This window comes from Condylura cristata, unplaced genomic scaffold (genome assembly GCF_000260355.1).
Source record: "Condylura cristata isolate star-nosed mole 26May11 unplaced genomic scaffold, ConCri1.0 scaffold00007, whole genome shotgun sequence".
Lineage (NCBI taxonomy): Eukaryota > Metazoa > Chordata > Mammalia > Eulipotyphla > Talpidae > Condylura > Condylura cristata.
In genome coordinates, this window is record NW_004567108.1 from 32666348 (window position 1) to 32692003 (window position 25656).

Below are 25656 nucleotides of genomic sequence, written 5' to 3' on the forward strand. Positions count from 1 at the left end.
TTAATAAGCTTAACAATTGCCTCTGATTTTATAATAGCAAGATTTGTCAAGAGCATAGAAGAGAATGCTGTCTTCCCATTTGTATTGGGATATGCTTTCTAGTTGAGGATGTTAGAAGAAAATTTGGATGTAAGTGACAGCATCTGAAGATGCAGCACTTATAACTGATGGGATCGAGGAAACAGGGCAATAGAGGATCTTGAAGGATGAAAAAAAAATCTAGGAAAATGTAATCCCCATAACGTGAAAATAAAAAGTTGTGGAAGTGTCTTACAATATCAAACACAGATGTAACTTTGACCTAGACAATTGTTTTCAATGTGATCATAGTCGTTTTCTTCATCTTTTAAATAGTTTCCAATGGGCCCTGGGTCAGACGGTCCTATGGGTGGATTAGGAGGCATGGAGTCACATCACATGAATGGCTCTTTAGGTAAGGATGTGAAGTTTGATGTTTACTAGTAAGACAGACAAAACCTTAACTCTATTCAAGTGGGTACTGCTGTTTGCAATGTTCTCAGCATTCTTCCATTACAACTCGTTCTGAAATGCTCCAACTTTTACATCAAATTTATAGTTTAATTGACAGGTTTATTGTAATGATGTAATCACTTAAAAATCAGAAGTGTGATAATTGCTCTACCCTAACTCATATTCACAGGTATTTAATCTCATTATTCAAAACATGTCTTTTATGTTAAGCAGAAAAACTTGCTTTTGGGCATGTGTAACATGTACCCTCACCTGCAGGATGGCAGGGTCCTCCAGTTGGATGCTTATTCTCCAAAGAGTCACAGACAGTCTCAGAGAAACTTCAGTTATTTGCAAAAATGTTGTGGTTTAAAATTAGTTATCATATTCCAAATACTCTGAATGACTCTTGAGAGAATACTGCCCCAAGATGTATTCAGGATAACCTAATTTCAAGTGTATTTATTTCTCTTGACTAGTGGTTGAAATTTCTTCTTACCAATGAAAACAATTATCTGCAAGGTGAACAAAATCTTTCACAATAGTGAGAAATAAACAAGTGCTACAAAATTGAGTAGGTCACACAGCACATACACGAGTGTGTATGTGTACATATGTGTGTGCAGGCTGAAGGCAAAACCATAAAAAACATTTACTTTATATTCAGATAATTATTAACAATGATAAACTAAGTTGACAAAGTAGATAGAGATTTATGATATTTTTCTCCTTTTGAACAGGGACTTTTACTTCAATTGGATAAATTATATCCATGAGTGATTTAAATTACACAGTCACAACCCCACCCAAGGTCAAGAAATGTTACCCTTCAACGCTTTGAAAGACTATGTAACGTCAATAATCATGAGGTTATTGGCAACGTTTTGATAGATTTTTGTGCTTTTAAGGACCCATCCTTATTTTCCCAGCATTTTAAAGTCTTCATTTGTATTGCCCAGCTATGGTGGCCAATAACTAAGTGTGAATATTTAACTTTAAATAGAATTTCAAGTTCTAACCATTTTCACTGCCACACATCAACTAGTGCACAGGGCCATGTGTAGCTAGTGGTCACCATAATGGACACACAAACATTTCTATCATCACACAAAATTCTGTGGATACTACCATCATGGAATGTTACCTTCTAGCTTGTTGCGAAAATCTACTTCCAATATTTTCACAAAACATTCACAAAGATGTCATTTGGTCAAAGAAGCTTCTCAGTTATTCACTAGAATAGAATCGGCAGAAGAGCTTCACGTATGCTGAGCATATGGCTTAATTGGATATAATTTATATTTTCTATAATGAACATTGTATGTATTTATATATACATGTAATTACATGTATTCAGTATTTAAAATTTATTATACCTATTTATAAACTTTAGAATTTATTGACTTGTGACTGAACTGAATGTAATCCTATTAAATTACAATAATTTTATACCAGGATAATTGTTAAAATAGTTAAAAATAAGCTAACATGACAAAGATTTGATTATTCTTCTTTATGTGTGATTCCTTAAGGAATTTCCTAAGAATCAAAGTACAACTACAATATTGTGTTTAAACTCTTTGTAAATTTGTTACTTTTTAAAATTTTTATTAATGGATTTTTATTTGGTTTGACAAATATAGTAAATTTGGCTCAGGTATTGTTGCAAGTGTTCATTTCATATTTTATCAAATTTAGAAGCATCATTTCAGAAAAACTTTATATGATCTCTCACTATTGTATTTGATAAATTATATAATGTACATATGCATACATTCTAAAATTTTGAACTTAGTTATATAAATGAGCTCTCTAATATTTCACTATTAGGAATTTATGATAGATGCTTGAAAACTCTGCCTTTACAAAATGTAGGTAATTGGGAACTGGAGGAATAACTGCCATTATTTGCCATCAACAATACTTACTATGCAATAGAAAAGGGTATTTATAAGATGAAAAAATTCAGCTGATCTATACTGGAAACATACTGTGCACAGCAATTATTTACAATAAAGGAATACTTAATTTATAAAGGAAATTCATTACCTAATAAAGGTTTTCTTTTCATAATTTGTTTCAGGCTCAGGAGATATGGACAGTATTTCCAAGGTGAGTATAGTGTTTTCCGTGGAACATTCATTAGGATTACTAAAGTATCCTTAGAGTTTTGTTTAAGTATTTGAAAGTAGGTAGCCAGAGATAACTAGAAGGTAAAAACATTAATGTATATGACCTGTTGAAAGACTCTTAAGCATATTTATAAACATGCTGAGATTCATTTATAGAATATGCTATACATGACTGATACTCAAGTAATAACTATGTTAATCATCTGATGCTACGTGTTTTGTAAAACAGCTTAATCATTTGAAGATGTAAAAAGTCTAGAGCAATATATGTAAATTTAAAGAAGTGATTACAAGTTATAAAGGCATTGCATTTATACATTCATCTTTTGAAGTTTCATGTGGTAATGTTGATAATCTCAATTATATTGATCATTCCTTAAACTAGAGTAAGAAAATATTACAGAAAAATGTGAGTCCAAGTAGGAAAATAAGTCTTCCAGTAGTATGTATCTATTTTTCTCCTCCAGTAGTTTGAATATTGAAAATTAATCATTTGCTCTAAGAGGCCTTAACATTTTTTTGAAAATGAATACTAAATATTTTTCGGTCATGACAAATTTCATATAGTTATGAGTCAAAAGTATAGTTAAGTGACTATTAAGACCTAATTCTTAACTGCTACTAAAATATGTATGCTTTACATCAACAAATACAGAAATTCAGTAAAGGATAACTTCAACTTTCACTCTACTTATATTTTACATTCCGGTATAATAATGAAAAATGCCTCTTGCCAAAGACTGAGCTACACAACCTTTAAAATTAAGACATGAGACCAAAAAAAGAAGTTTAATTAGCACCCTAACACTCTATCTTTATTGTCTGACTGTGTGGCCTTGACAGTTCTACATGTTCTAGCTCACCTCTGCAAAAAATAAAATAAAAAATAAAACAGTATTATGTAAACCTTAAAAAAAAAATCCTATTTTCAAAATAAGACTCACTATGCAAGTCCTTTAGTAACTTCTCCCTGAGGCCCCTAAGTCAACTGGCTGTGATTGTGTTGGCTACCTTGACTATCCAACAACTGATGTTGGCTGAATTGTGCTTTGTGGTCACTAGTAAAATGTCTAATGTTACATGAAAGAAGCATATTCTAGTATCTAAAAATAGTTATTATAGTTGGATCATGCAGATGGTATAAGCCACTTCCTAAAATTCCCACCAGCAACCTTGTAATTTGATCAGTGTAGAAGTTCTATGAGAAATTACATGGTAATTGATTGAGCATTTTAAAAATTTTTAAATAGAACCATAATGACAAGTTAAAGACCATCTTCTAATCTGACCTCATATCAGACCTATTGATATTTCTTCTATGCTTCCTTTCCCTTTTCTATTACCAAAGACATGTTTTTCCACAACACTGACTATTGCTGATAACATTCTCTTACCTCATGCTTATTCTCTGAGCATTAATTGGCCACCCATTGTGTACTTTTGTGCACTGAATATCGCATTGTACATGATGAGGAGATTAAAGAACACTTCTTTAAAACATAATCTCTGTCCTTAAGTGGTTTATACTTGGGCAGGAGTTCCTCTATTCAGTGAACAAATGCACCAAGGCTTTCTGCGGGGCCCAGAAAACCCAAGGATAAACAAGATACGGTCTCTCCCTTCAAGCAGCTCCATATAACTGAGGAGAACAAATACAAATAAGGAAAAATGTTTACTAAGCAAAGTTCAAATATGTTGAAATTAACATAAGAATTATCTCCAAACACCACTCTGTGATGTATTAGAAGTGACTAGTTGCCACCTAACTCTTCCCGTGCCAGACTAGTTATGTCATTAGATTACTCCAAGGTAGCACATGTTCACGAACTGTTTCCTACCTCACCTCTTTTCCAGCACAGGGGCAACAATCTCAAGAAACTCCTCCCTTTTCTAGTCTCCTGGATTCGTTTCTTTCCACCTATTTTCTTCTATTCATTATGCTCATCCCTCTACAAATCTCCTGTTACATCTTCCTAGTTCTCCCACTAGAAATACCAGCATGACATATTTTATCTTACTACTCTATTGCATGCATTGTTTATTAGTACTATTGCAGTTCTTTTTCCACTTTATTATAAAGTGGATAAAATTGAGTATGTTTCCATGTAAGGTAAATTAAAAAAAAAATAGTATTGAATTGAAAAGCAATCCTGTTCTTCTAGCAAGTTGTGTACAAAGTATTAATTTCTCTAAGGCTTCATTCTGTTAGCTATATGGAGCTTGCAGTTCATTTCTTATCTATTTCATAAAATTGTTGAAAATCAAGTGATTTTCATCTGATAAGACCAATAGAGGTCAGCACAGACCCCTCTCGTTAGCTGTATTCTCTTCTGTGGACTCGGGTAGGAACTCGCTATCAGCTGTCCACCTTAGCACGGCTACTGTGGCAAGTGCATTAAAAGCTCCAAATGAAGACTAAATTATTTCTTGCACAGTTGGGGACTACTTAGTAGAACTCCTACACATACCTCTCGAATGCACCTTTAGTTTAGAAGTCATTTTTAAAATGAGGTGTGACTTTTTTTCATCTTCTTGTCATTGAGAAGTCACCCACTTAATCAAATAAAAATATTTTCCCTTGATGTTGTTTTAGGGGTTGAGTAAGTTTTAGGGGTAGAGAGTAAACATAATTGGTTTTCTTAGAAGGAAGACAAATAAATCCTGCAGTTCACACTACAATGTTTTCTCCATTTTGGAGCTTAAAAAAAAAAAAAAAGTAAGGATCTGATCTATGTTTAATAAATTATCAAAGAGTCTTTGCAGCTGAAGCTTTCTGACCTCAAGAACTGTAGTTCCACTTAAAGATCCCACACCATTCACAGGGGAGTGAATCGACAATTCTAGCTCTCACTATCATCTCAGGAGTGTGGCCCAAGTCCCGGCTCAGTTGTACCCCTGGGAGAACCACAACTGGCAGCTTGTTCTTTTGAGGGGCCAGCAGACTCAAAATAGCACTTAATAAAGCTTGGTATTAGCTGTCTGTGAGGAGGAGAAAAAAAAAATCAAAATCCACTTCCCAAAGGACTTCAAATAATGTAAATATCACTTCATTCTAGTTACAGACAGAACCAAAATTTCTACATATGTTCATTCTTTTCTTAGTAGCTAAGAGGTGTGAAACAATTTCTGAGGCTAGGTGGGAAAAGGGACAATAATTTACTAATCAACAGGTGATATGGAATAATACTTGCAAGATAAAATCAGGAGACTAAGAGAATTAAATGTGTTAGGCAGAAAAAATTGTGTTTGTGATGTTCATATAGGACATCATAGAGTAAAACACTCCCTTTTGATGGGAGAATGAATGAGAATGTAATAAAATTTCTTGAAGATGGGATCAGCATAATCCTCATGGTACTTTTTCAAGGTAAATTCTAAGAATACACGTGGTGAATATTAAACCTTAACTGTGCAATAAGAAATGCAACCAGGTACGTGATGTTGCTAAAAGTAATCTTGCGTCCTTTAACACTCCCTGTCCTCAGTTAGTGCTCAGCAGTTGGAGTGCCTTTTAACCCAGTCTAAGTTATGCCATGCATTCTCGCCTTGCACACACAACTGCAGTTAAATGTAACATCTACATTCTTCATCGCCACCCTCCTACCCTGCTTGGGGCTGTGTCGGAAACCACTGCCCTGGCTGTGCCCCAGATGCCAGCTTGAAGTGTATCTTTAGTCCACATGTTCATCATGTCAATTGTGGACAACACAATTTCTCTGAAACTTCCAATGAAAAATTTCCATTGTTTTTATAACATTTGTCCTATAGTTTCAAGATTCCCAATGAGGAAACTGGACAGAAACAGCTTAAGAAATCTGGTATTAACTAGGTTGCACATGCTTAAGTGTAGTGCTTAATCTTCCTCTCAAAGTCCCTAAACCCCCCACCCTAAAATAAATGCATAACGCTGAGGCATCCATGCTACGGGCATCACAGGGGGAACGTAAGTGCTACTTTCACATTTTGAGTATTTTAAAAATCAACACTGAATCAAATCATATTTGAAATTAGCAACACTGTCAGGATTATAAATCAAGAACTGTTACTCAGCATAAATGCAGCAGAGACCGACCCTCCACAAAGGAAAGATAAGCTGTTCCTCCCAGGGCAGGTTTACCTCTGGCAATGTGACTGTTCCACAAAAATGATAAGGACTCATTTCATTTATTTAAAAAGTGAAAGCATGCGATTTGCAATCGCATCTTCACATACATACACACCTATCTTATGTTCGATGATTCATTTCCAAGATTTTCCTCTATGTGCAAAAGGACAAAAATCTGCCACCACTGAAAGGACTTACAGATTTTGGGTAAATCTGACAATATTTTTTATAAATTTAGTTTTCCTTTTGCACTAAGTCAGCATTATTTATCATTCTAGTTTTTAGAACAGTTGATTAAGAACTTTTAAGTCAACGAGCCATAAAACAATATACTTTAAATACTTAAATTTTTTTCCCCCAGAAATAATGTCATCGCTATTCATTTCAGAGTATATTTGCATTTCTGTATGCTTGGGAAACATTTTCAGAGAAAAGTTTTATCAAAAAATAGCATCTTCTTGATGCTATTAAACTATGGTTCTCCAGCCCTTGGGCTTCGTTGGCAAATCGTGTTCCTGTGGACTTCAGAAGATCCTTGTTCAAAGATCCTGCCTGTGGGGTGCACAGCAGGACCAGACACGAGCTGTATTTTCACCGGCTCATCTACCTGCTTTACAGCTTAGCCATATTCTAAAAATGCGTACATTCTTCTGGAAATGATTCATTCATGAAATTTTAATTTTATGACACAACTTGCTTTTAGTTAAGTAAAAAGCCTTAGAGCAATTTTCTTTAAGAAACCTTCAAAACTCATTGAAAAATAAAATGGAAATACTTAGGGAAAATATCTAAAGTCTTTCATTTGAAATAAAGAAAATTAACCTTGAAATTTATTTTTGGTAAGTCAATAAATTGATCTCTGAAAATCTCTCACATCACAGATGCAGTTCTGTGTACACACCTTACACACCAATGTCATTGTGTATTTCCCACTGGTGTGGAGCATCAGATGAACTTGCACAGCTGAAAGTCAATCATAAGGAAACTAGCACATTTAACTAGAACATGCAGCAAGGTGTGACTAACAAATTTGATTAGATCACTAACACAATTTCATCTGAAAGGATTGTTTCAAGTTTACCTTGAGCTACTGCTGTAAGAAAAGGTTCTAAAGCAGTTTACTGTCAAGCCTTTTTTTCAACTAAAAATATATCCGAATCCCTGCCCTGAGGTATTACTCTTGATTTTAACTATAGTTTACTGTCTTCCTTTATTCCTTACGTTCCAAATGAAAGGGGGAAAAAAAACTTAAAATAGTGTTACTCTGTAAGTATAGAATTAAAGGGAACTGTTTACTCGAATGGTGACTATTGAACTTTGATGAATGCAATTACCAGGGGACAGTTGGCCCACCGTGCCTTGCCAGTGAAGAGTCTTCATCATGCCCCTGCCTGGAAAGGTTTTTAAATTCTCCAGAGTTCTCAGAACTCAGTGAACTGAGGGTAAAATCGAGTGAATACCGATTCTGAGACTAAGAAAATAGTCTCATCAGGTTACTTTGGACTTTTTTTTTTTCCCTTAATTTTGGGAACACATTGGTACCTGTCAAAGTGCAAAAAACTAACTGGAATATATGGTAGGAGCCCAAGATTAAAATATAAGTCTGCTTTGTCCTTAAGAGATTCTGCTATAGATTCCGTTTTTGAAATAGTACAATGTAAAAAGGAAATTAAAATCTTCATCAATGCCTTGTTTTCTAAATCTTGTTTACAGAATTCTCCTAATAATATGAGCCTGAGTAATCAACCGGGCACTCCAAGGGATGATGGCGAAATGGGGGGAAATTTCTTAAATCCTTTTCAGAGTGAGAGTGTAAGTATTCCCTTATCTATTTTATTATATCCAGAATTTATTTCTGAAGCTCTTCTGTTAAATAGCAGCTTTATGCATTTAGTCTACCTAGAGTTCAATAGGATGATCTTTTAAAAGTTAGGGGAACCCTTTATATGAAATATTTGAAGAAATTGAAGACTAAACTTTGTACTCCTGTGCAGTTATAGAAACAAAAAACTTTAATACCAGTTTTCTAGTCGAGAATATCCACCCACTCTAAAAGAACAACTAGGAACAGGTTGTGTTTGATAATTTTTACAAGTTTTCATATCAAAATGTCTGGGGTGGCTAAAAAGCCACATATGTTCTCAGTGCTATCCGTAGGCTCTGAAAATTATCTCTAAGATGTACACACTGTCCTCACCTTGGTGCAGTAGACCTCACGAGACTGACAGCCAATATGTATTGGTGATCTGTTAAACCAGTTGTTGACATTTACCCTGTGTTAGTATGATCAGAGTATTAAGCAAAGGCAATATTACCTCTTCATAGAAATAGACAGGAACAAATAAAAATTTTTTATTGTAACACTTTGGTGCTTACACAGACCAGAGCAATATGCTAGGCCCTATAGACAGCCAATCAGGAAGAGCTATTACATAACACAGTGGTTTTTGTTTTTAAACTAATATTTCACAGTAGAAGCACCAAAAGTGTTACTTAAAATTCCGTATCCCAGAATTCTCCCTAGACCTAGTGGATCAGGAAGACTGTACGGGCTGGCGCTGAGCATTCTTGACTAGAAAAGCGGTGTTAGGGCATTGACGCCCTTCCCTGCCAAGCATTACTGAATCGGAATATAGCATAAGGGATTTCAAAATCCAAGCTCATTTCATCTTCTTAAGATCAGCGCTTCCACACATATCACCATCATTAAAATGGTGATGGGAGAGCCGCCAGCTACTCAGAGACAGAAGAGACAACTTTCCTCACTCCACCCTAACTCAGCCTCCCTCCAGGCGGCGCCCTCAGCACGTGACTGAGGGGCTACTTGCCCGTAGCATGGGTGGGGCCCTTCCCCAGACATAACCGAGCCTGAGGGTGCTAAGGCTTCTTTCACATCTTGCTACTGACCTGCTTTTTAGACTTCTGCTAAAACTCAACCGGGCTGATCTTTCAGTATGTTTCTTTCATTTCCATGTTTGTAATCATATATATGATCCGTGAGGTCAAAGAGGGTACAAATGAAGATTCATATAAAGAAAGAAATCTGAAGAGCAGCCTGTCGGTGAAGAGGAAATACCAGAAAACATGTGAAACTATGACGTGAACTCATGAATGCTTAGGATTATGGGAATTATTTTTTAGATTGGTTTTTCCTATAGTTTGGGTCAAAGCCACAGACACATTAATGTTAATCAATTAGTGAACATCACCCTTTTTCATTAGAGGCATTTCTTTTTCAGCTAGTTCTCCCAACAGTAAAATGATTTAAATCAGTGGAGAGTGTGGTACTCATCAGTGAGCTCAGCACTCATTGGGCCTGCTGGAGGTAGAGCATTAGGTAAGGACAGTACTCGGAGCTGAGTAACCTCACCTCAGCTCTGAGGATACACCTGAGAAGAAAGCATGCCCAACGGAGTCATATGTCCAACTGACAGTGCCACAACAGGTACAAGCCCGGTGTTCTGAAGCAACAGAAGAAACTGGTGATGTGGGATTGCAAAAGAAAAAAAAAAACTGTTAAGTTTCCAGGTGATTATATCTAGGAATGAGGAAAAGAGGAATGTGCCCGCTCCTCCCTGTACAGGTTGGGCAGAGGCGATGCCTGCCTTCCTTAACACTTGGAAGAGGTGACCAACTCAGTTGGCATCGAAAGTTCCTTCATCAGAGAAGAAAATCCAAAAATCCGAATCACAGAGCTGTGTATAGGGGGACCAAGGAGGAAGGTGGTCAAAATATACAAAGTACAGTTATCAGATGTGTTACAAGTAAATTCTAGGGATGCAGTGTGCCACTTGGTGACCGCAGCTCACAAACTGGATGATAGATAGGAAAATTGCCAAGAGAGTCCTCATCACAAGGAGTTTTTTGTTTTTGTTTTTTGGTTTTTTGGTTTTTTTTTTAATGTTGTCTCTATAAGAAGATGGCGGTTAGCTTACGTAGTCTGGTAATCATTTCACAACAGATATAAACCACACTATCAGGCTGTGTACCTTGTATCTACACAGTAATTGGTTAATTGTTTCTCAATAATACTGAGCGATTTAAAAAACTCTCCATGGGATGGAAAGTAACAGATACATATAAGAACTTTAAAAACGTCTTTGTGCAGAATAAACACCAGCTGAGGTGCACAGGCAAAATAGCAGGTCCTGTGTGAATGTGAGCAGAGAGATGAAGGACCGAGCAGGGCTCTTCCCAGCGACTCCTGGCCCAGGCTCAGTACCCTTCTAAGCTAAGTGGGAAGTAAAATGCAGAGTTAGAAGCAAACTACAGTCCCCTCAACTCTACCTCTCTCCTCCCTGCCAGGAAAGTCACCCCCACGAGGGTAGGGCAGCCTGGAAGCAGCCCTTGCTGGCTGCTCCGTTCTTTGGGGATCTGGGCGGAGGTCAGCCCTGCTTTCAGTGATGCCCTTCTAACAGTCGCCTCCCTGGAACAACACAGGTTTTCGTTTAGGCCCGTTATACAGGTAAAGAAATGAGAAAAGACAAAGACAGTCAGCGCTGACAAATGAAGGCTTGAAATAAGTAAATAGACCAGGTACTTCCAGCGCGTTAGCTTTACTGTCCCAGCACAGCAACTGAGGAGCTCAAAAAGAAAACATCTGCTAGTACATGAACATGCAGAGTCTAATGTTTGAATGCACAAAATTCTGAAATTTGGGATTTTGAGCAGTTTGCCTTTTGAAGGTTTACCAGTCTGTCTTGATAAACAGGAGGTTTGAGACCACTGTGAACCCCTGCTGATGTTTATCATGTCCCAGCCACTATCCTAGTCACTGAACAGAGAAACAGGAAGTGCCCAGTACAGAGTCAGAAACCTTGCAATGCTAACACACATTACCCAGAAAAGTGTGAATCAAAAAATGTTTCTCTGTTCAGCTTCTTTTTAATCTTAAACCTTTATTTCAAGAAACAGATGCCCCCTAGTGTTCAATCTCTGTAAGATGCTTGAAAATACAGAATACAAAAAAGGCTTAGTTCAAAAAAAATAGTTTTTATGCTTCAAAAAATCTATTAGTCTTATTTCTTGAAATAATTTAGCAGACTTTTTTCCGTGGTATTAAACTATAGCCAGATTTTAATACTAAAATTAATGGCATTTAAGATATTGAAATCATGGCATCAAATAGGGATTAGAAAGAAGGTGGTAAATTATCTCCTATTATACACCCTTACAAATACTAAATTTGCTTTAGCTCAAAGTAGCTACATTAGTTCTCACTAAGAAAATTAACTCTATAGATGCTTAGAACTAGAAATGTAGTGAGAACAGCAGTATTAAAGTATATAGACAGGAGTTCATGCATAGTGTTCAGAGATTTAATAGATACTGATTGATTTCATGGTCTGGGAACACAATGCTGAAGGGTAAAACTGCAAATTCTCTAGTTCATACCAAGACATGCCACCACAAAAAAATGCATTTTAAATAAAAAGTAACATGTTGGCATATGTCTAAATAGTTAGTTATATTGATTTTACCCAACAGTAATGTTGTCAAAGCAATTTATCACCTGATTGAGAAGAATCAAATTCGCAGAACAGTTTTGCAAGAGGGCAACCTGATACTGCAGTATTTTGGCACATGCACTACAACATGTCATCACATATCGATGCAGCAGGACAGCAGGAACACCGTAGAGTCTCTCGGGATGCTCGCCATGAATGTTTTATGTCTCTAAGTTGATACCCCATTTAACACCTCTTCTTCCTTTACTCCTGCAAAGCCAGCCACTGCTTTTCTTATTTGAGGAATAGTCATTAATTAGTGGCAAAACTCCTCACTTGCACATCATCTCAGTTTTCCTAGATATTCTGTGACTTTCCTTAATTTTAGTTGAAAAGTTTCAAAAGGCAACAGCACATGAGCAGCTGACAGTCTTAATGCAAAAGTACATTGCTGTGGCAGCCACACGCCGCTGCAGTCTGCTTGACTGGAGCACGTATGCCCAGAGCATCATTTTGCAATTGCTTGTATTGTTCAAAAATTCTTTTGTACGCTTGCTAGTTTTCCCCGAGTTGTGTTTCTTGGAGCTGATGCATCCATTCTTTTAGATTGAAATTGGTCCTTTTTTTCTCTTGCTATACCCTACTTTTATCAAGTTTATTTTTTGTAAGATTTATGTAAGTTTTTTAACATGTACTATTGAGCTGTCTTAATGATTGCCAGTGCTAACAGACGGTAGCACCCAACAAGCATGCTTTGTAACAGGAGAGGCACAGAGGGGTGTGCGCACATGTGGACATACATGTACATCCATACTCTCCGTGTTGGCCTGCATACTTTCAGCTGTGTATATAATCATAGCTGTATTTTGAACTACATTTCCGAAGTCACATAACATAAATGAACTGAAAAATTCAAGAATGTTTAATCCCTGTTATTCCAGATACACATTAAGAAAAACAGAAGCCATTTGTGACAATGGCTGTTGTATCAGACAGCACAGCACAGAAGTATCATCAAGAAAGTTCCACTGGACAGAACTGCTTAAGCCATCAGTCTGTTTGTAAATAACACTATAGATGCATAGATATGTGTGTCTGTTTTGCTATAGTCTCTAAGTTTTCCTGGTTTTAATAAAACTTTGATATCTGTTTTCTTGTTGATTCCAAGTCAGATACCAAAACAGGACCCTGTTTTGTCAGGTTGGGGGTGGTTCACTGAAGTGTTGTCATTCCTCAGTCCTTGCTTATGATTGCTTGGGGCTTTGGGTTTTAGGCTTGGTTTTGCTTTGCTTTTTGTGCCCATTCTCAAGAGTGAAGAGGAAGAGGGTTTCTTGTCTAACAGAATCCTGCTTCTCTTCCCTGGCCTCTCCCCATTTTAATCACCTTATTCACTCCCTTTAAGACATAACTAGACTTTCCTCTACGGGAAGGAAATTTGAGGTTGAAAATGACTAACAAGTAGGTTTTACTTGATTTGACCTGTGTTGAAAGTGTGAATGTTCCCACCACATGATTCACGGACCCACTTTCCAGGCCTATTTCTCCACCTTTACCCAATAACAGTGTGGGGGCTTTGTCTGAACCTAGTTCTACTTCTGGTAACTTCAAGCCCAGAAATCTGCCTGCTGGCTGCTGTCACCTACAGTCTCCTCTAGGGAATCCTGCTTTCTTGGTTTATCAATCAGTCCTTATCTGAAAGCACAGCTTACACTTGATTTCTGGTCTCTATGTTACTTCCACCCAATTGGAATTCACTCCATGCTGTTCTGTCTACTCCTTTTCCAAAAGCTTATGCTCCCCTTGCCAAGATCATCACAGTTCCTTAATAAGCCCCTACAGCCTAGGACCACTGTCTTTCCATGAGGCAATCTAGTAGCACGTTGAAGTAAATTCCATTTGCTATGGTCCTCACAGAATTTTAATGACATTTAAAGTATCTAAGGGCTCATATTTTTACATTTTGATCTAGAAACTCTTCACCTGGAACCATTTTCAATTTGATTCTAGAAGATCTGGAACCCTGACATTGAATCTGGTGGCCACCAGTTACACAGGGATGTTAAAACTTAAATAATTTAAGTATTTAATTTTGAAATCCTCAGTTGTACCAAGCACATTTCCTGTGCTCAGTAACCACATGTGCTGTTGGATACCTCATATTGGATAACAAATTATAGAACGTGTGTCTCATTGAAGAAATTTCTGTTGTGTAGTACTGCTTTAGAATTTTTCTGTCCCAATCCATTCCCAGGGAATATGAGGATAGACTGGCATAGTTGGTATAACTGCTCTTTGATCCTCGCTAAATCGTTGAGTCCACTTTTCCAAGTTTCTGAAAACCTCACTTTTATCACTTAGTCAGCTGGATGAAACTGATAAGCAACTTAACAGTGCCCTCACTCATACCGAGAACTGACTATGGACTGACATTAAAGTCACTCGTCATTGGGGGAGGTTTATATGCTGAAGTATAAATCAGATTCTCAAATTTTCTAAATGCTTTATGCAGTAAAAACACATTAAGATCAGATGAATGTTTATTACAGTTAATCCTCCTCAAAAACAACTTTAAAGTAGATATTAAACCCATTTTATAGGTGAAGAAAGAAGTACAGAAAAGTTAGGCCACCTGTCACATTCGCCTAGCTGCTAGGTAGCAAAGATTACCCCCTCATACACACATCATTGTGATTCAAGTTTGGACTGAATTTACCCAAACAGCTACAAGTGCCCACAAAATAAGAACGTGGCTATTTGAAGACTGAGGACAGGGAAGTTGTCACCACCCAAGTCCAGAAAGAAAGTGGCTGCTTTCCAGGGAAAGTACCAAAAATTTCAGGACCAAGTCTATTCTATTGTTACTTTTGTAGTTTACTTTTCTGTTGTATGACGCTAAAACTTTGTGCTTGGAAGACTGTAAGACATTAGAATGCGCACCTATTTTTGTTTACCAGGAAAATTAGCAGTCTATAAAATAATTGCTGTTAAAAGGAGATTCTTCTTCCCTTCCAGTACTCCCCAAGCATGACGATGAGTGTGTGATCCATTACCAAGTCTTCTCATGAAAACCACAGTGAGTCAGCCCTTCACAGAACTACTACGGAAGAAAATTATTCATCACAGTGTACAGTTAAACAAAGGAATCAGTCACACCAAACCAACCTTTTTATTTCCTGCTCTCTCCCCTATTTTGTGAAGAAAGCGGGTCCAAACATGATTCAAACAACTGTACGGAACGGCATACTAGAATTGCCCTAAACCGAACTGCAAATAATTATCTGTGTATGTATATGTGTGGGAAAGAGAATGTATGGTATATGTGTATGTTATACAGACATATACACATACATACATTGACCCACAGGACATTGTAAAATATTATCACATGACATCTTAAGTAGAAATAAGTAGGGACTTTTATTCCATCCTTTTTTTCACGTTTACATTTTAATTATTAAAAGTTGCTCCGCCCCTCCCTGAACTATTTTGTGCTGTGTATATCACTGCTTTATATAAGTTATTTTTTAAGGTGAACTCAGATGTTATGGTTTTGTAAATGTCTGCAATCATGGATAGGAATAAAATCGCTTATTTGAGAGCTTTCATTAAATTGCGTCTGATGCAAGTTATCCTGTGAATCACAAAGTGTACTGTCTAAAAAAAAAAGTGTCTTCATTTTTATGTCAAATCAGTTCAGGTACCTTCAGTGAAAAGTATTTTTGTACTTTTTATTTTGGAAAAATACTTCAACAAAAGCTTACCTGAAGCCTAATGCAGTATATTTCTGCAATAACTGCTATCGATAGTTTTGTCTTAGATAATATAGAAAATCAACCCCCATTGCTTAGACCACAGCAATAAACAGGAGTTGTCACTTTAGCAACATATTTTCTCTTTAACATGATAAAGCCCAGAAGTGATTAACAGAACCATTTGCTTGAAACTTGTCACTTTTCACCAATGCCAGGGCTTACAATTTTAAGAACATACTAATGTGAAATGGTATCTGATTTTTTATTCAAACATCCTGTGAACATTTGAAAAGAGAATCCATTTAAATGATTGAGACTTCATCACCAGGAGTAAAGGCTCTGCACCATCCCTGGGGAGCTCTGGGCAGTTTTTATCCAGTTGTCTTGCTGAATACCTACATGATAGGCATGCAGCCTGGGGACAGTCCCCAGCCCTCTGGGCTCACCTTGCCACTGGCAGCAGAGTACTTTGTCCCAGGATCTAGAGTTTTTATGTAGAGGAGGTAATACGAGTAACCTAGTTTCATGTGGCCATTGAGTTCAAAGGCTAAATCTACAGTGTGCCATTGTTCAGAGTTAATGTTTGAAAAAAGCACTTCCCTCAGAAAGGCACCTTTCTCTGTGGAACTTTCCAGATCCTTGTGGTTTTTGTGTGTAATAATATAAACAAACATTGAAATCATACGAAGACTTAATTTTAGATTCTGAGAGAGTAGCTGGAGATCTTTTCTGTTAAAATTGTGGTACAAGTAACCATTGATGTAAACAATTTATACAAACTCCAGAGGCTGTGAAAGTATTGTTTAATCTCAGGTAAGAGATTTGGCTTATGATCTCTACAGTGAAAATTTAGAGTATGCTTGCCAAAATATACTATATTTTCATGGTTCCAGATAGTCATTTCTTTCAAGTCCATAATGATTTATTCCTTCTGAAAGTAAAGCTTTTGGCTGTGTATATGACAGCTGTGCCTGGCAGAATGTTGAAGAGGAAAGCTGAAATAAATTTATGTTCTAGAGTTAAGCTCTAATCAAATGAGTGACCATTAATCACACAGTGTGCAGAGGCCCAGGGCTTTTATACACGGTGGAGAACAGCTGCAAATTTTGAGCTGCAGGAACCTCTCCTGAAAAATTCAAGCTAAAATATCATCAGCTCAATCCCAGGCAGCCTGAAGATGGCACTGTACACATGTGACTCTACCAAGAATTAATTTTAACTTTCACTTTTTAATGACAATTGTGCATTGACAGTCGTGTGATTGAGTTTAATCTTATAATGTTAGAATTTTCAAACGTGTTGACTCTTTTCTCCATTGTTATGATTCTTACTCTATTTTATTTGCCTTCTAAGATGGTATTATTTATTATCACAGGAATCAAGAACCTGATTTTACTTGACCTCTTTTTGGGGGTAATATTGACGTATAAATTGCAATATGGGCTCATTATTTCTAACCTATTTGGTCCATAAAAAAAGTAAAGCTGGATTTTTAAGGCATAGAAATCAACTCAAAATGACTCTTTGAACCCAGATCTTTAAAAAAAAAAAATAGCCATATTTATTCTTGAAATAGTTGGGGAAAGGAATATTTAATTTTTTTATCAAATAATTTTCTCATCTACCATATGGTAAATTGGTATTATCAGCAATTCTTGACTATACTGAAAATATAAAATATGCAGTTGTAAAGTGTCAAAATAGCTGAGAACATCCTTATGACTGTTTGTACTTTGTGTAACTCACTCTAGTTGAGGACACATGTCAGATTCTTTGCGGTGTGTATATTCATAACTAGTTGCCTTTCTTCTGCCAAAGCTGCCCCAGGCACAAAGCCTCTGGATATCATCAACCTGATAACACCTTCCCGATTTGATGGTGAAGTTTAGCGCTCTTTACCGGTGTTTCTGTTTAGACTGAGTTGCAGATGCATGGAAATTGCACATCTGAAAAATCTAAGTGTAAGATTTCTCTGTTGTCAAAAGATTATCAATTCTACTTCCTTTTCCTGTTAACAATACAGAAAAAGGCATTTCTGTTTTTTATGATCTTCTCACTTCACTGCAATTCACAGGAATGTTCAGTCACCACTTCCTATTGTTTAGGAGGCAGTAAACGAAAATAAGAGTTCTGTTTGGGACAAGATGAAGCCCTACATCTGTTCACACCTTTTCGTCATATTCTGGGAGACTGTGTGACAGAGCTCTCTGCTTCTTTGACAGAGTTTTCCACTGTTCTAACGATTGCGAAAGTTTCACCGAATTCTACCAGTGCTTTTCCTACAGCCCCCTCCCAGCTCCTAGATTCTCCAGTAGACATTAAGATACAGATAACTTTTATTTTTAACCCCTCAGCCTTCAAGTTTTCACCTTCCTACAGTATATAGTACTAATAGCTTTCCTACAGGGAATCACTGCAATTTCCATTGCTTGATTATAACTGTTCATTAGCAGCAGTGCCACAAGTCACAGTTACTTGACTTCAGAATACATTATAATATTTGACATTAGTTTTCCCTTCACTTTTATGATTTATGTGCTATAACTCTTTCCCTGAAAAGATCGATACAGGTAAGTTAAAAATGCAGAGGGGAGGAGCCATTTGGAGAGAGTTCCCACATTTTTCAAAAAGTGGATTTTTTTTTTTTTATAATCCCTCCTTGGTAGAATTTTCTTTGCCAAGCAGAGCAGTTGTCTGTCTTTGCTTAACATAATGGTGTCCAGTCTTAAGCATGTGAGAGGCTCTCTGGGTCTGTGAACCATACTTCAAAAAATACTGAAGTGAAAGAATGATGAAAATGTTACTATACTTTATTCTGCATATTAAATTGTGTGTGTGTGTGTGTACATATGTCTTAGGGTTGGACACATGGAATTTGCTCACAAAACACTCCCAAGTCTGATTTACAGGTAATCATTACCAGTTGTGTGACTACATAATCATCCCTTTTCATTTCAATGGCAAAATTATAGCTGATGAAAGTATTTGGGATGGAGAGAGTAAAGTCTGCATGTATCTCGTGTCCATCTTTAAACACCCACATTAGCTTGCCTGCCTGTGTGCCACAGCTAAAGGTAAGAGTACAGATGGTCACTTAATCCTTGGTGAAGTCCCTGATGCTGCCAGCAATTATGCAATAATTTTTTAATGAACACATTTGCTTACAATAAACTGGAGTGATGTTATTTCACCAGAAAGTATCAAATGTATGCCTAAGCTGTAATCTGAATTGAAAAATACAACCTGCTAATCAAAAGCACAAGAAAAGATTTTCTAAACTATATTCTAAAGAGAAATTCTTAAACAAGTCTCCTGAGAATTTCCTCTATTTCTGTTATCTCATCAGCCTTTCTAGATAAAAGAAAAATAGCTTAATGTGAGTATTTTTGCTCTCTACATTCTTAAAAGTCAACTAAAGTACTGTCTAAATGAAGTACATATTTTTAGTGGAACTAAGTGTTTTCTTGTATAAAATTACAGGTTTTCCCTTTGGTAGATTTACCATCCTGCGGTTAAATTTGCACTCATTCTGATTATCCTCATCACTGAAATGTATGTTCCTAGAAATAGTTAGCATTTCATTTTTTAAATGAGGTTTGCAATTAATATGACAAAGGTGAGTATTATTCCTAGAAAAGTAATAAAAAGGGTCTATCCCCAGTTAACATTAAAACATTATCCTGCTTTCTCTTTTGCACCAAATGACATCAGCACATTGCCAGGAAAGTGAAATCTGGATTCTTCTCTCTGTTCTGAGAACACAACACAACTGTTGTCGGTGAAATTTCCATTATGTATGGTAAAATTTGCTCAATAAACTGTAATTAACCATTTACTTATTAAGAAACAGCATTTCAAATAATCTTTCCAGTTAACATAACTGTAAAACAAACATCATTTGTTTTTAAACATCATTTAAATTTTGCAACACTTTACCAATTGTAATATAAACTACTGATTAAAATGTGTGTATGACTTCCTGTCCAACCATATTTCAAAATGTTCTTTTAAGACAGTAACTTACTGTACAATGTATGTTAGAACAAAAAAACTGCTGTTGTTTCAAGGATGAAAAATGGAAAGTCTTTATAAGTAGAATTATTTACTCATAATCATCATCTTGCTGAATTAATTTACCTAATTGTGGTTTAAAGAATTTAAGATATGTGAAATTGTTACTTCTCTTCCTGGAAAAACTATATTTGTAAGGTTTTTATAAATGCACAATTATGTACAAATGTAACTGGAATTTGGGATGCTCTCAGTAATCTATTAACCTAATCATGAATGCCAGCTACCTGATACATTTTATAAATTTAGCATGTGAAGTGTGTGTAGACACATGCATTATTGCATCTAAACTCAAATGGGTTTATCCCTTTTTAAACAAATAATTAAGCTATTCATGTAATGGGAAAAGTTGCCACAAAGATATACATAAAAGCCCCATAATTTGGTGTATATTGTCACATTGAATTCTTAGAGTACAACTTTTCATTTATAATTTCTACCCTTTCATTTCTCAACTCTATACTTAGTGAAAGCATAAAAGAAATTGTTCACATAAAGACAGCATTAGTGTTTCCTGTAGCATATAAAGCACATAGTATTTCCTGTTCCTATAAATATAGCATTAGTGTTTGGTAAGTCAAAATATAACTAATGTGAACATCTGTGTATATAATTGAATTAGATATGCACTATATAAAAACTAGGCGTTTCTATCAAAAAATATGTATGATTTAAGTAAAAGCTATATAATTGACTGGCTCTTATGGTCAAGTAACGAAAGTTTGAATGCAGAAATATATCAGCAAATAGATATCTGCTATGGATTAAACTGGTATTTTATGGAAATTGAGGCAGTTATGCAAATAATTCATGCTAAACTATGCTTCTCAGTTACAGTTAGCCTTCTGATGAGTTGTCCAAATGAATGCTTCATTTCACCATGAACATTTGCCCAAATAAAGATTTTGCACTAGGTTTCTGCATGCTATAGACAAGAACATAGGAAAAGAAGGTCTACAATTGAGTTCATCCTCAGATATCAATGGCAACATACTAGTCAATTTTCCATGAATTCTCAAATCCTCTTAAATGGAATTGGTGTTTAAGTGTTAAGTATTTTTATCACTATGATTTTAATGCAAATGTGATCCTTTGGTTTGGTGATATAGAAAACTTATCAATGTATTTAGGAAGGAGACTGCTATATAAATCCTATAGTCAGATAACTATTTGAACCAAAAGTTACCACAAGTAATTAACCAGTTTTAGCAAGGTGTCAGGATTTCTGGGAGGCAGAAGATCAGTAACAAGACAAGTAAGGGTCCCCAAATTTGAATTAAGTGACACAAGAACCTTTCCTGCAAGTTATGTAAATTATTTCTAATTCAAAAAAAAAAAAAATAATGGTGGTAGTAGTATTATGAAGACACGGGCAAGCATAGCATGGGTAAGCAACCACCAGCAGAATTACTTTCAGCATGTCTCTCGGTGAATGAAATAAATAGTGAGAAGAGCCCAAAATGAAAACAAGGGGGTGAGCATGTCTTAGTATCCATGCCCAAACAATCTGAGAAATCAAGTGTTTATTAAGTACCAGTATTTTTTTTATTACTTTCATTATGAAAATAACTTAAAAGAAGAAAAAAAGCAACATATGAGACTAGGGAAGACTTCCCTAAGTTGCTTCAGAGTCAATAAGTTTTTAAGCTTAACACATTTAATATCAAAAAGCAAGAAAGCTAACTTGAGAAGTTTGAATTCCTATATAGATTTTCTGATGCAAGATGGTGTCATTATCTAGAGCATGTAGGTATTTTGCTGTGTCATTCAGTTTGCAAAGTTTCCCTTGATATGATTGTTGGGCTCTGCTTGATTACAGATGCTTCTTTTCTTGGTGTCCAATAATCCCGGATTTCCCATACAAGATTATGTCTTTACATAAAAAAAAAAAAAATCTAGTTCTGGCACATGAAGTGTAGTCACAATATACATTCAGTTATTGCATGTTATATGTAACCTAGATGATAAAAGTCATCAATATTGTTCATGTCAATATTGTGGCAGAAAATTTTAAATTCGAAGTGTTGAAAGTAATCTTTCAATCATATGTACTCTATCTTTTATGCTGCTCACCATTTTGTCATCTAGTCATTAATCACTTCTGACTGAGGGATGTTATGCATACTTAATGGTAACAATTGTTTTAAAAGAACACGTATTAATCATTGAAAGTGACATTAATTTTAATTTTGAGAACTCAGCATGCTGTTACAACATGCAGTATGAAACTGGGCAAATTTGTGTGTATTTAGCCATACAGTTTTTTTCCAAATTCCAAAATAGTACATATATTTTCATTATATGTACTATACATATAATTTGTTATATGTACTATAACACATAAGATAATATTGGTTTACAACACTGTGTTTTAGGGGTATAGGTTTGCACCTCTACAAATGTATATTATGATACCATGCCCACTACCAGAGACCCAATAATTCTCTGCCATAGTCCCTAACCCTCCTCTCTCCCCTTCACTTCTACCCCTTTGCTCCCCTTCTGGTAGGCTCCATTCTGCAGTGAGATTTGAAAGGTTTTGGTTTTGCCTGTTCCTGTGCTTTCTCTGTGTACTACATACAAATGAAGTCATGGAATTTGTCTTTTTCTGTTTGTATGTCACTAAGCACAATATCCTGTAGAACCATCCATTTGTCCCAAATGGCAGGATTTCATCTTTTTTATAACTGCATAGTATTCCTGTGTGTGTGTATCTATATTACATATTCTTTATCTCACCTTTCATTGGGCACTGAAGTTAAATAGTGCTGGACATAGTGCATATATCCCTCAGAATTACTTTTAGAAATATAACCAAAATGGAAATACTAAATGAGAACAGATGCGCTAGCAATTACAGATCTATTTCACCATAAAAGTTCTTAAAGTACTACCCAAATTCAAGATTGGTATGTTCAGCGTAATGGTTTCTAAGAAGAAATTCATTGAACTAAGTAAATGAAATCAAGACTAGCATAGATGCTTATGTAATGTGCACCAAAGTTGGATTAGTAAGTCAACTGTCAATATGCTAAGATAACTCTCCACAAAAAAAAAAAAAAAAATCAGTCTAGAACCAAATTTTCATTTGAGTCAGTTTAAAATTCAATCCATGTAGCAAAAATACCACATAAATTAAACAAAAATCTCAGGCTCTTCTCAAAAACAGTAATCTTGCTAAAAGATTTCGGTTACAAAATTATATAGTTCATTGAAGCTCAGCTTAGAATATAAAGTATTCAAATTCCAAATCCCTGTAGAAATTGTGTATTTTTCTAAAGTGAGTTTTGCAAATAATATCAGAGGGAATAGTCTTAGGTAACTAGAAATCTGTCTAGTTTCTTCACTTCCCAAGTGATACTTACTGTATTTTCAAGATATAAAGTTTTGTATGTTTCTGTATGAGATGACTAAACTACTTACAGAAAATAGTAACTAGTAACACTTTCCTTCAAATAGTAAGACATATTTTGTTATTTTTGCTGACAGTAGGGACTTTAGAAAACATGCAACACAAGATAAGAAAACTTTATGTTCCAGCAAATCTTGAATATTTGAAATAAAGGATCTCTCTAGTTTAATTGGTGTTACTGCTTTTCACCAAGTTTATCATGGTTTGAGCCCTTGCACTGAACCTAAAAATCAAGTTTCATCCCACGTGTACATTAAAAACTAGCATTGGCATGTATAAGCTTATCCAACTGAAGAGTTGGAGTAAATGATTAAACCAAATGGTTTTCCATTTGCATTTTTTAAATAAATGTTCTTATTCCTAAAAAGTAGAAAATTAGTTTTTACCAAGATCAGTGATTAATTACTAAACCAATACATAAACTTGAGAAATTGAAGCCAGTCAATTCCTAACATTTGTGGTGGATTTCTATTAAGATGAATACTATAAGCTTGTATTATAGACCCTTTGATTATGTTTGCAAGAAATAAGCTACATGACTTCATGTAGTAATCTGCAGATTATATATATTGTATAGATATGTATTTGTGTATATATTATATAAATGTCAACAAAACATAAGAACCTATATATAAAATATAACTAGGGGGAAAATGTATAAGCAATTTTGACCTTGGAGAGACATAATATTTCTACTTCCAAACTTTTTCTGGTAAGAAAAATTACATTTAGAATTAGCCCTTTTTAGATGATCCTATTTTGTTGGCAGCAGCCAAAGCACCATAATCAGGCCTAGTGGATGTTATGTCTCTCCAGCAAGCCTGACCAGGGTGTTGGCACTGGCCACAGCCACCTCAGACACATCCCTACAGCCTGTTTGGTCTGGTCCTTGCTGGCCTTGACATCCGCAATGAACCACACATACGTCTATTTCTGGTTACTTATTGTGGTCAAGCTTGTCATAGGCAATGCTCTTCTGAGGATATTTGGGTTGCACTTGGAGGCATGATGTTTGAGTGGTTGGAGGGTGAGTGACATGCAGATTTTTTTTGCATGGCCATGGATGCCTTCTGCACCTCTTTCATGAACATCAAAGGCTTGGCTCGTCTTACACTTTGGGAGGGGTAGGAACAGTCTTTGCTTAGAGTAAATGTTTTCTGATTTCAAAGAATAAAATTTGTATTTTACCACCTGTTTAAAAGATAAGTATCAAATATGCAAGTTTTTGAATATCAATGGTTAGTATACTGAAAATTTTTTCTGACTTAAGAAAAATCACTCAGTAATCTAAAAAACTGGTTCTAAGGCTGTTTGTATGTAGAATTACCTTAATCAGAAAACATCACTCTGGAATGCAACTGAGTATTATAGGTTTCCTAATAAGAAATCTTTATCCTCTGGAGATAGTCAGTGCTAGAGTTGTAAAGTTTCCTTTGACCTTTCTATTCCTGATGACAAGAGGCCAGCAGAGCCTTACTACAAAGGAACAGGGATTGATTTGCAGGGCCGGCTCCCCGCCTTTGAAAGCCTTTCATTTGCTTGCCTGACCTGGGCACTGTGCTCCTTTTCCGGCAGCAGGAAGTTTGACAACCTCTGCCTGCATCGTGAGCACTCATTTCTACAGCCATGTTTAAGGCAAACAGGGTAAACTAAAGTGGGAAGGTGGAGAGAACACTTCAAAAGTGAGACCAAAAAGAAAAAAAACTATTTTCCTTTCACAAAAATACATAGAAAATACTCTTAAAGGTTAATGAAGAAATTACTTACCTAATCATGCATCTCTTGATCAACTGAAATCTAACTTACTCAATAAGAAATTCACTTAGGTTTTGCGAATAGAATTGTATTAAATTAGCTCCCTGCCCTAGACCCCCCCCACCCCACCTTGTTATCTCTAGCGCCTACAGTTAGTCCGTGTAGTTAAGGTACTATTTAGAATTATTGGAAAGTTAATGTACCATCTTAAACAGCTATTAGCATAAAAGGATGGATGTGGCTCTGGAAACACTTGCTTTATTCCTCAAGGAGTAAATTAGGCACTGATAAGAACAGAGTTCAATCTTTTTGGATCATTAAGATAAAAAAAAAAAGTCTTCAGGAAAACAATTAACTGAAAACCAAGTTGGTACAGGTCTTAAGCTACAGTAGCAAGTAGTATCACCATCTCAGTTACTAGAATCTTTCCTGCCATGAGTGATTATGTTTTGATAAAAGAATTGCACTCCTTCATTAAGCAATTTTTCCAGGTGTCTTGCTTTGGGGCTAA

The 25656-nt window shown here is 35.8% G+C and overlaps 1 protein-coding gene across 2 annotated transcripts in view; it reads left to right on the forward strand.

Moving 5' to 3' along the window:
* Positions 1 to 17164, forward strand: part of SSBP2 (single-stranded DNA binding protein 2) — a 245209-nt gene extending 228045 nt beyond the window's left edge. The window contains exons 14-17 of one of the 2 annotated variants that reach the window (XM_004678159.2): positions 355 to 433; positions 2555 to 2583; positions 8422 to 8520; positions 15168 to 17164. In XM_004678159.2, coding sequence (XP_004678216.1) covers positions 355 to 433; positions 2555 to 2583; positions 8422 to 8520; positions 15168 to 15197 — 237 coding nt within the window. In that variant the 3' untranslated portion in view covers positions 15198 to 17164. The remainder of the gene's footprint in view (positions 1 to 354; positions 434 to 2554; positions 2584 to 8421; positions 8521 to 15167) is intronic. The other variant, XM_004678160.2, reaches the window with a different exon arrangement.
* Positions 17165 to 25656: the final 8492 nt, after the last annotated feature.